Genomic DNA, 12,138 nt, shown 5'->3' with positions numbered 1-12,138 from the left:
ACTTACTTACTTACTACTTACTTACTTACTACTTACTTACTTACTTACTTACTTACTTACTTACTTACTTACTTACTTACTTACTTACTTAAAGCCAATTCTTATTTTAAATCTCATAGTTTTATTTAAGAGATTGTACAAGAAAATGCTTCCAGTATTTTCCAAATTTAGCAAACTGCACATAAACCTCTACTTAAAATAATTGTCCCACTAAAAAGAACCACTAAGAAGCTCTAAATGAGAAAGCAGTCTTAACTGACTGACTGAATGATTGATAGATGTTGGTCTAAAATAACGTTTTAGGTTAAATTAGAAACATTACTTAATGAAATCAACTTCCCTCATGGACTTTCCCAGCAAGCCAGCAAAAATCACTGAAAATTTCAGTCTTAGTGCAATGATGTGGCTGAGAATAAACACAGTCTAAATAAATTATATAAATAAACATTTGCTTGCATCAGTAAGTTCAATGCTGAGCAGAAAACAACAACAATAACAACAACAAAAAGAAATTATTGGATTTTTCAAAATATTAAAATTGTCATTCTTTATTTAACTTGTTGGCTTAAAAAAATTCCTGCTTAGGTTTTGATTTTTTTACGCCAGTAACAGAGCACTGTGCTAATGCACGGAGATATGCTTGCTGGGTTATTTTCTTTCCCCTKCACCTGTGTGAATCCGTCTCGAGGCAGGCAGCACCTATATCTAACCCCTGTTAAAGCCTGCATGAGCTGATTGAGCAAAAATCGCATCTTTTAATGCAGCACGGTGTCATATCACTGCCCTGCTCATGTGGACGTGAGGTCAGGGATACAGGTAAGGATTACTATTGATCCGTCACTGCAGAATCACTGCAGATACACTACCTAGCCATAAAAACGAAAGAGAGACCGCCTGGGTTTAAAGTAGTAAATTTGTGAGAGCTCCCTATTGGAAAACTTCGGCTGTGACAATTGTGTTTCAGCTTGTAAGAGATTATTTTGCTCTAAATGATGCGGTGAGCTTCTATTACCCGAAAAGCACTTCTTGTAGTTGTGGAATGATCATAATATTACCRCAGTTCCATAGAGATGGATGCTTTTAGGACAACCTCGAAAATAACGTCTGACTTCATCAGGATCATATTGTGAAAAGAGCACAAAGCAATTAGCAACCTCAGAGTTTAGGCCTTAAAGGGATCCCTGATTAGTTGTAACATTAGACTTTATTTAATAAACATGTATTTTAACTGTAAAATAATGACTAAAAATACTGTTGGATGTTCAGTTTTTTATCATTTTTAAACTAAAAGTTTAAAAATACATTACACGGACAGGGCCATTTTATTTACACACAAAGCATTCTGGGTAAATGATGATGTGGATAGGTCCTCGGTGTGAGGCTGCTAGCGAGCTATATCCACCCTGAAGGTTAATCTTGGACAATATCTGATGATCAACTCTTTTAAACAAAACCAGAGAGCGTTGACAGAGAGGAGAAGGTAGAAATGACTCAGCCTGTAACTGAAAATATAGATTGTTGAGAATCTTTTGGTAGCACTGGGACAGACTGCACACAGAGGTCTGTTCTTATCAACACTAAATGGTGGAAAACAMTATTATGCATCTGGATAAAAATAAATGTCAAAAAGGAGGGCCAAAGAGGCAGTTAGAGAGAACATGAAGATAACTGGAGTGAGGACAGATGATGCAGAGGACAGAGTGAGAAGGAGGAGGATGACTCACTGTGGCGACTCCTMAACATGGACCGGCTGAAAGAAGAAGAAAGATGGAAATAAAGTTGTGACATGGCGCTATTAAAATCACACCACAGTGAACGCACGCCATGTTTAACTATAAAAGTCTTGTTAGCATGAGTGTGGTCAGTGATGGCTTTGCGAGCAGGCCTACAGCCTGCATCCGAAGTGAAAAARCAGCCCACGCAGACGTGGATGTCGTGCAGAAATGCATGTTGGTGTAGGACTGCCCTCTCCATTCACCCTCTTTTTTCTCTCTCCTTGGAGAGCAACGAGGACAGAATGATGGAAAGCAAAGATCAAGCACGCTTTCAAGTCCAACTCCATCCCATTATTTCACATCTCCCCTCCTTAATCCCTCGCCAGTCGTCTGGTTTCAATCCTGCCCCAGTGTTTAGTGCTTACAAAGCAGAACTGTGCCTGTGAGATTGAGTGTGCCCACCTCCCTGTACTTTGGTACCCTCAGATTTGCATACACATTGCCCGGGAGCCTTCAAAGATTGTAGAAATGCAGGAAAGAAATAGCTYTAAATGGGTTCAGGTGGATGAACTCTGTAGCCTTCTGAGATGCTCCCCCGCAGAGASCAATGCATCTGGAGTTTGGAGATTTTAATAGTGGCACAGTGGCATGCCCTCTGTGCCGTTTTGTTATGTGTGCGCAGCAGGAGAGCATCAAAGCTGGAGATGCTCTTAGGTGGAAAATGTACGGAAAAAAAACCACAGTTGGAACAAATGTCAAAATTTTAAATGAGGATTGCTTCTTGAAGAGCTTATTTTGTTTTGTTTTGTTGTATTTTTTTGCTGAGAAGAAATAAAATTTGTGTTTTTTGTGATTTCTTTGCAACTTTAATCCTAATAATAACGTTTTTGACAACGTGACTCCATCACTAATCTATACCTGCTAACAGTGACACTTCAAATAATTATGTACAGCTGTTAAATAAATTTAAAAATCATGAAATCATTGAAATTTTAATGTAGAGAAAAAAAATCACATTCTGTATTTCGTTCCCTTTTTTAACTGAATGACCTCATTTGAGGAGCAAAGGCCTGTTCCGACTATCTCTCATGTCTCGTTTAACCTTTAACCTTACCACTTACGTAATGTACCGATTTCTTCTCTGAACCATCATTTTTATTTGATGTTGTGAACTTTGGAAAGAAAAAAAATCCAATACTGAGTTGTGTTGTTGTAGGTTAACAAGATGGAGAGCGATGTGTGGTTGTGAAATGGCTTGTTCTGTCGTAGCCGTTTGGAAGGTTTCTGCTGCCACCAAGTGGAGTGTAAAAAAATAAAATAAAAAAAAAACGATAGAAAATAAAAAAGGGACATGTCCATTATGGTAATTGTTGTGCAAAAAGATGAAAGTTACACATTCAGAGAAAAAAAGAAAATAAGGAAACTATTATGTTTTAATGGTTGTCCTACACGTATTAATAAAATTAGCAAAAGTAACAACAAKAAAAAGTCAGTGAGAATTTAGAGATGTGATGCTTTGTCTAATGGTGCTGCAAATGCAAGTCAGAGTAGTGTGTTTTTATGGACCATTAACCCTGTTTACCTTAATGTTTCCTGCTTCTGTTCAACTATTTCTTTCATTCACTCTGTTTTCTTATTTCTCTTCTCTGATTCTGTTTATACCTATCATTAAACCTTCCTGTTGTGTGTGTGTGTGTGTGTGTGCGTGTGCGTGTGTGCGCGTGTGTGCGTGTTTGTATGCATGCCTGTTAACAACTGTTTGGACTGTCCCACAGGCAAAGGTCCAGAGACTATTTTTGCGGGTCAGAATCTGAACGATAATGAGTGGCATACCGTACGAGTGTTCAGGAGAGGCAAGAGTTTGAAACTGACGGTAGATGATCTACCGCCTGTGGAAGGTACTTCTCATTATTTCTCTCCTTGGACAAACTTTTTGCTGGGTTCTCCAAGTTTTTTTTTCTTTTTTGTAAAAGAAACTAACGTTTTAATAATGCATTACATGTTGAAAACATTTGTATTGTTTTTCACTGCTTTGATAAGAGTTAAGTTGGTGACTCAAAAAAAAAAAGCATTCATTCAAGTGATTTTTGGTCCTAGGGGAGTTTAAGGGCGTGTTCACACCTACAGTATTTAGTTTATTTAAACGGGGCTATGCTTTGTGTTCTCCCTTGGTGCAGTTTGTGTAGATTGGATCACATGGCACTCAGTTGCTGCTAAAACAAATGTAGGACCTTTTAGGGGAAGCGGTCTCAGTTTTATTCCAACCAAACTCCTGGGTGGTTCATTTAAACCATGTATATGATCTGACCTTTGTAAGACAACTACTTGTTGTTTGCTGCAAATTTAAACCAAACACTTGCAGGTAAATAGGCATGATTTGAATTCTGGGACACAGTAGAGTAAAAAACAAACATTAGTAAAAAGGACTGTTATGAACTTACCAAACAAGTCTTTAGTCAAATATGATGAACATGACTGTCGTACATTCTTTTTAGTTGTTCCTTTCTGATGATCAGTTTTCTAAAGGCTTTTTGAAAAGCATAAACCAGAAACTGTGTTCAAAGACCTGTTCTTAAAATCCATTCGGTAGGGGAGACTGGAGTAAGATGAGCCATCTTTCCACATTTAGGATCTCTACATTAAAGTGCCTGTGACATCAAATTTTAATWATAAATTTGAATTAATTTATGGAAAGACAAAACTGATAACATATTGCAAAACAAACGTCACGCCGCTGAGATGAACAGTTGTTGAGATATTTGCATGTAAAGCAACAGGAAGTGATGTCAAAGGGGAATGTCTGCCCYTGAGCAGAGCATTGATAAAATGTCTGACAACACAGAGTGTAGAGAAGAACCTGATGTTTCTTTAGATCATTTTGAGTCACCACTATCAGAGAGATGAAGAAGAGTCTATTAGAGTTAGAGGTTTTCTTTCTTGAAGATTCCCCTTTGATGTCACTTCCTGTTTCATTTTGGCTGAGCTAAATCCAAAGGAAAATAGGCTGGTTATGTGACAAAATGGGTAAAATCATCTGCATTATGCCAAGTTTCTTAAATATAATGATTTCTTCGACTTTTTTGAAAGATTTGCACGTCACAGGCTTTTTAAGGCAACCATAATTTGGTTGCTAATTTATATATCTGCATATATCTCAGGATATTGTGCATCTCTTCAAACAATCAAAATGAGTGTAAACATAATTGTTTCGATAACATAGCAAAAGTTGTTTCATGGCACAACTTACCTCATATGTGGGGTAAGTTGAGCCGTTTCCCTAAAACCCAGCCCTCTACACACACACCCCCCACCCTTCCCCCACGACTCGACTGCACAACTCACTCACCTTCCCTTCCTCAAATAAAAGTCACATTACCCCCATCAATTGTATTTTATTTGTTGTACACAATTCAACAGGTACAATAACTTTTTTCACTTTCAAGGGTGAAAATTGTCTTAACTAATTTAACCATGTGTTTCTTACATTCACAGACTCCATGAAATTGCCTTCCTCCTGCATGTCCTGAATATTTGTTTTACCAATAAGGGGTGACTCAACTTACCCCATTCTCCCCTGATCTGCTCCCAGATATTTACCTGAACAATGCCCAGGTTCTGTAAATACTGGTAATATCCATGTTGTTGATTAGCTGAGGACACTGCAATGTCTTTGTGTTTTAATATCCCTGCTTCAGACACATCGGACCAATAAGCAAACTGAATATTCTCTCATGGTTTTTAGTGACATGTTTTTGTTTGTTTGGAGCTTACTTGCAATTGTCTTTTGTGAGAAAAGACACAAAAAAGTACTGAGCCTGCGAGGGGACATGGGGGATTTTTTTTCTTTTTGCGTTCCCACGTAAAAGTATTGCGTTACCTCTCAATACCTTTTGCGTTCCCTCGCAAAAGTCGTTAAACACTGTTGTGCCTGCCGGTTTATTAATAAYCTCACATGTTCACCATTAGCGAGTTAGCCTACTGCTTTAATTCAGCTTCAGAATGAATATATCACACAACCACACATGGAAGTATGTCATATGGCGATATTTTAACACGGTGCAGCCACGCAACATCAATGTCAATTTCACGAACTTGTGGCGAGACATCCTGTTTTGGTAACCGGATATTTCAAAATAAAAGTCTGATTTAATTCAGTTCATATACAAATTAAACTTTTGCATGGGAATACAAAACAAAATTGCAAGGTAAAGTAAAAGTGTTTCGAGGTAACGCAAAAGTATTGCGAGGGAACGTAAAGGTATTGCGTGGGAACGCAAAAGAAAAAAATCCCCCATGACCCCTCGCGGGCTCCGTAAAAAAGAATACACGTAAAAAATAAAAAAAAAACACACACACACACAAAAACCTACAAGTTTTCAAACTCAAACTATTATAGGGTCAGAATAAAAGAAGTACAGGTGTGGAAATGTTCTTAAATTCAGAATGTGATTTATATCTGATCCATGTTTAATCATGAACTATGTAATACAATAAAGACATTTGACACTTATTTCTAATCTTTCATTTACAGCAGGCCTAACCAAATGTTTCTGATTCTTATGAAGCACAACCTTAAAGAAGCTTTTATGCCAGATGTTGTTTTGAAAGAGATTTCTTATTGTTATGGCACCACTGAGAATTTTCAGAGAATTTCCTCTTAATCTATCATTTACTCTCAGATAACCTCCTCTGTCCCTCCTCCCCTTTCTGGATCAAAGGTCAAATGGCAGGTGACCACACCCAGCTGGAGTTTCACAACATCGAGACGGGCATTGTGACGGAGAAGCGCTTCATGTCCATGGTGCCCTCCAACTTCATCGGCCACCTCCAGAGCCTCTCCTTCAACGGCATGGCCTACATAGACCTCTGCAAAAARGGGGACATTGATTACTGTGAGCTCAATGCCATGATTGGCTTCAAGAGCATCATCGCCGACCCAGTCACCTTCAAGTCCCGCTCCAGTTACGTGACCCTCACCACCCTGCAGGCCTACTACTCCATGCACCTTTTCTTTCAGTTCAAAACCACCTCCCCGGATGGCCTCATCCTGTACAACAGCGGCGATGGGAATGACTTCATTGTGGTGGAGCTGGTTAAAGGGTTAGTGGATACATGTCGTGTTTAACTCAGAAAACTCAGTCTTTTTTTCCCCATTTTTTCAATTTCAGTCTAATTAGGCACTTGAAGTGCTTAAAGAGAGGTTTTTAAAAGATTATGTCATCTTTTTTTGTTATTTCAGGATCTTGACTGCAGTTTTGTTTCAATTCTCTCATGCTTGTATTAGTAACAAGGCCTTAGCACTTTGGTTTAGTTTGATCTAAGTGACAATTGTGATTCAAATTTATTGCACAATCACTTCACAAGTTTAAGTTCACCGACTATAACAGYCCAAATATGTACTGTACTGAATTATCTTCATAATAGTGTTGATTTATTCAAAAATCTCCACATAAATAAGTTAAATTCTTAATGAAGCAATTCATCATTCATTTGACAGTTTTCAAGCTGCATATACTTTTGGGGACTTCCATTTATTTTCTTATCACCTCTGTGCCAGAATACTTGCTAAAAAGAGCTGCCAGCTATCTCTGTTTCATTTTCATGAAGGCGCAGTAAATACCCAACATGAAAGAGAATCAGKTACATAGGAGCAGTTTTCTTCCTGCTGAAATTTGGATAAAAAATCAGCAGTGCCTGAAGTTAGACAATCTGGTGTCTTAAACATTTAAGTTCTGCATTTTAATTAATGAGCATACAAATAAAAGATTGCCCATAACCCAAAAAAAAAAAAAACTATTAAAAAGTGTTATCGGTTCTGCTACCTGCCAGTAATATGACTTAGCAGACAGCTGTTCTTACAGATACTGGCCTTTTATAAACACAGGATCATACATAAGCAAAAACTACACACATGTTCTCATGCTTCAGATGATGCTTAAACAGAACTTTTAAAAATGTATAAAATGGTGGTTGTATAAAAATAATCATTCTCATGGCAACAAATTAGTATATATTTTTTATTTTTTAGCCCCCATCAGGTTCACTTTAATTTGTCAGCAGTTTACTAAACATACATTCGTCAGTAACTGTTCATAATTTATAGTTTCCATTAAAGTACCGTAATAAAAAAGTCAGAATCAGTAAAATTCAAGACAACTGCCATTAATTCTGACATGAGTAATATTATTGTGGCAGTATCCAATATGGTCACAAGGTCACCACAGCTAACTGATCTCAGCAAACACAAAACTTAGGGTTTTCTTTTTTTGTTTTGTTTTTACAGATTTTCTGTCTATATTTTTATTTTATACTTTTTATATTAAACAAGATTTATTTATAAATACCAGACTGCCCATATTTCATACTGTACATTTTTCCTAAAGCTTTTATTTTATTGTATTTTATTTTATTTTATTAATCAAGAGTATTGATCATTCTATTATTATTGTTGTTGTTGTTGTTGTTGTTGTTGTTGTTGTTGTTGTTGTTGTTGTTGTTGTTGTTGTTGTAATTATTATTTATTTATTTGTTTATTTGTTTATTTTACATTTACTTGAATGGGCTGTATTAACAGTAACTTCCCTCTGGGATCGATAAAGTTTTTATAAACTGGAGTAATGAAGCCGAGTCATTCGRAACACACAGCATTTGCACTAATGAGATCTTTGTTTATACCTCTCACATTATTTTAATAAAACTGTCACAACATAATCATTAGATGCAAATCCAAAACTGAAAATCTCATGCAAAATCCTCATTTTTAAAGCTTTAAAGCAATATGCATTGCTTCAAGAAATCTAGTATGTATTATGAAGTATTAACCAACGACTAAATTTTTATTTTTCCCYTTTTTGTTGGATATTTCCACGCTGTCAAGTCATACTGTTCCCTGTCTGTTTCCAGTTACCTTCATTATGTGTCTGACCTGGGGAATGGAGCCCACCTGATCAAAGGCAACTCAAATAAACCTCTCAGTGACAACCAGTGGCACAGTGTCATCATCTCCCGGGACACCAACAATCTCCACACAGTCAAGATTGACACCAAGGTCACTACGCAGACAACCACAGGAGCCAAAAACCTGGACCTGAAAGGTCTGTATYTGAACAGAATTAACATACGGCGTGTGCGTTTTAAAGATCTCTTTTAAGCAGGCTGTGATTAAAATGTTGTACCAACAAGGAAAAAAAAACACTGCAGAGGAGGAGGACTGATATAAATGTTTAGCTCTCATTCATTACCCGCGTTTAGGAAACCTTGAGCCAGAATTCATTTGCTTTTACCAAAACTAATGATGTTCATGTGTAGCAGGGAGTTTAAAGAAAAGATAATTTATGCTTTGCAGAGAAACCTTGGATCACATTTCTTTGAATTAACTTACAGTTAACAACATAAAAAGCTTTTTTATTCAAAGTAAATTGGTGTAATTAGTGCTCCACTTTGAAAAATAGTTTTTTTTTTCTGTTTAAAACACATGAATGAGACAGAAAAAAATGCTTGGGAAATTTCTGACATTGGCGTGAAAAAAAAAAGGCGAATTAATTCAACACAATTTGAAAGGTCTCCTAGGCAAGGCTGGCGTTAATTAAGCTTTCGCTTTACTGTGTAAAGCTCATTACTGTAACAAACAGAAGAGTGGAAGATTGGTAATGTCTTTTCTTACCACTAGAGGTCAGTGTCGTCACGTTTCTGTCTGTCTCCACAGGTAATCTTTATGTCGGCGGGGTGGCTAAAGAAATGTATAAGGAGCTGCCCAGACTGGTGCATGCCAAAGAGGGCTTTCAAGGTTGCCTGGCGTCGGTGGATTTGAACGGCCGCCTCCCGGACTTGATGTCAGACGCTCTGGACTGTGTGGGTCAGATAGAGCGAGGATGTGAAGGTGAGCGCGCTTTGATCCTGCACAGGACCATGAGTCTGTCGGACTAATAAAACTACAAAAAAAAAAAGTTCCTCGTAAATATTTTGACACAATATTCCCCCTCTAAAAGGATCTCAAAATATCAGGGAAACACTGACACACAGTGAGTCGCAGACACACACTGATAACCTGTGGCGTGTAATTTGACATCCATAAAGTCTGTTAGTTTTCTGTTWGAATGCATCAAGCTCCAGCACTCTTCCACAGGCTATCATTTCTGTTTCACTTGGCTTTAATCTGATTATTCTCTTTGCCATATTTGTACTGCCAGTGTTACTTCCCATTTTATCCCGATTCTGTTTTACACTGTGCATGCGTACCGCATCTAAGGTTTCGCCCAAAGCGTTTCTTTTGAATTATGCATGAAGCCTTTGTTGCATGCATGAATATCATTTCCCCAGTCTAATATGTGCACCATACTCAAAGACAATATTTGATTTCTTTTTTTTTTTTTTTGCCTTTCACTTTCATTCAGTTAGTCTAATTTCACAATTCATCCACTTTCTTACTATTGTTTCTTACTATTATTATTATTCATGTTCCAGCCGAACAAATCAAATCCAATTCAGTGTTCAGGTCATTGCATTCAATTTACAAATATCTCTTTGTGCCACATAGACTCAACAGCTGCATGTAACACGTTTATTGAATTGTAATGATAGTTGTTAGGTTGCAAAAACAGACACGTCTCTGAATTTTACAGAATATAACTAAAACACTTACTGTTTTAGCTTGATTTTACCTCATTTTGTTTATTAATAAAGTAGCTGCATTTAGAGTTTGAGTCAGTGTAAAACAGCCATCATTACCCAGAATAATGCTTCCCTTCTGGCTCATTCCAGGACAAACATTCGTCCCTCTTCCTCTCCTGCCCCTGCAGTCTGTGTTTCTGTTTCTGACACGTTGGTGCCTTTACTAACCAGCTGGTATACTTTTCCTTTTCCTATTATTTTTGCTGGCAAAAGTTGCATTGATGAAAGCTGACTTGCAAGGTAGAAAGCTTTGTTTGATACAAAGTCTGATACCCCTCCTCCCCCCCGTTTGCATCTGCAGTATCTCTGCCCTCCACAGTCTTTATTTTCACACCACTGGGTTTACACCTTCTGTCACAAAATGACTGGTTRATCATTCACCCTCCTGCCATCAAGAATGGCCCGAGTCTCATTGAAATACAAGACTCTTCGTCTTGTATCAGCTGTTATGGGGCTCATGTTTAGATTTCATGTCACCTGTTCTCTGTGGTTTTAGCCGCACTTTGTAATACTATTTATGGAATATTTGAGATTTTTATTTTTATGTATTTGTTGTATTTATCTGTTTGTTTTTTTGCATGAGTCAGCAGTCTCAACTAAAACGTTATATGCATGGATTTATTTTCAACAATATTCATGTTAAAAATATTTAAAAGTTATTTAATTGATTTAATAAATCACAGAAGCATTTTGTTACAATTAAATATTATTTCTAGATTTTTGGCTTTTGAACAGATGGATTCAGTTTTTCACACTGCAAAAATTAGCCATCTAAAATTAAGTTAAAAAGTAACAGATTATAGTCTGAATCTTCTCAGATTAAGTGAAATAATCTGCCAGTGCAGTAAAACAGTAGCATTAACAAGGCTAACAAGATAAATATTCTAACATATTCTGCTCTTAGTATATCAGCCTCAAAACYAGATCAGAAGTTTATGTCTTGATGTAAGATTGTAAAACTTGGTTAACTGGACAGTTTTTGTTGTGCAAAATACAGCTTATCTGAAAAACATCTAAGAAAAAAATGACGTACATGCAAAAATTACATATACATTTTGTTCCTAATTAATGTAATGTGATCCAAGCAGTACGTTAATATTTGCAAATAATATATTTTAGAGTTACTTTATTCTATTCCATGTAAACCACTCAAAAATAAATTAATTTGTGTGAAATTGAGTGATTAATTTGGACCCGAACCTGTTGAAGTTGGCAGATGATTTTTTGAGTCATGTAAGTCGGACAGGTGGGTGTGAGCAGATTATGAACTGTGGGAAACGTTGAAGTGTTTGCTGAACGCAGGGTCTCCCAGCAGAACCTTTGAACCCAGTGATGTTCTTGACTTCATCTATGACTGATGTTTACTGATGAGGCTGGTCTGTGTTCACATTAAAACATCACACCGATGAAAACATAAAAAAAATCTCAGCATGTCTAGTATTATTGCCTTAGTTTACAATACATTTATGAATATGGTGGGATTTGTTATTATTTTTAGTTAGGAAGCACAATATTTCTGCATTATCATCAGTATCAGCTGATATTGGTCAATTTTTTAGAATGTTTTGCTTTGGTTCAATAAATAAAACTGGGTTGACATTTAACATCTGATATTGATTTCACACTTTTTTAGCTTTGTGTTCCTGTTTTGGGAGGGGAAATGGTTGGTCGAGGTCTCTGTTTGATCACGATAGTTTTAGTGATGCTGCTCAGCCAGGAATAACTGAAGTAGAGAACCATGTCAGCGGTCTGG

The 12,138-nt window shown here is 36.9% G+C and overlaps 1 protein-coding gene across 22 annotated transcripts in view; it reads left to right on the top strand.

Annotated features, from left to right (window-relative positions):
- The window catches only part of LOC106516126 (neurexin-1a), a 301,025-nt gene that overhangs the window by 137,864 nt on the left and 151,023 nt on the right, over positions 1-12,138 (top strand). For 21 of the 22 annotated variants that reach the window (XM_014007392.1, XM_014006916.1, XM_014007560.1 and 18 more), the window contains 4 exons: positions 3,491-3,613; positions 6,434-6,815; positions 8,619-8,809; positions 9,421-9,594. In XM_014007392.1, the coding sequence (XP_013862846.1) occupies positions 3,491-3,613; positions 6,434-6,815; positions 8,619-8,809; positions 9,421-9,594 (870 nt within the window). Of the gene's footprint in view, positions 1-2,769; positions 3,614-6,433; positions 6,816-8,618; positions 8,810-9,420; positions 9,595-12,138 lie in introns of those variants that run through there. The other variant, XM_014007797.1, reaches the window with a different exon arrangement.

The sequence above is a fragment of the Austrofundulus limnaeus genome, unplaced genomic scaffold (genome assembly GCF_001266775.1).
Source record: "Austrofundulus limnaeus strain Quisiro unplaced genomic scaffold, Austrofundulus_limnaeus-1.0 Scaffold0, whole genome shotgun sequence".
Lineage (NCBI taxonomy): Eukaryota > Metazoa > Chordata > Actinopteri > Cyprinodontiformes > Rivulidae > Austrofundulus > Austrofundulus limnaeus.
This window is presented reverse-complemented; position numbering and strand designations above follow the sequence as displayed.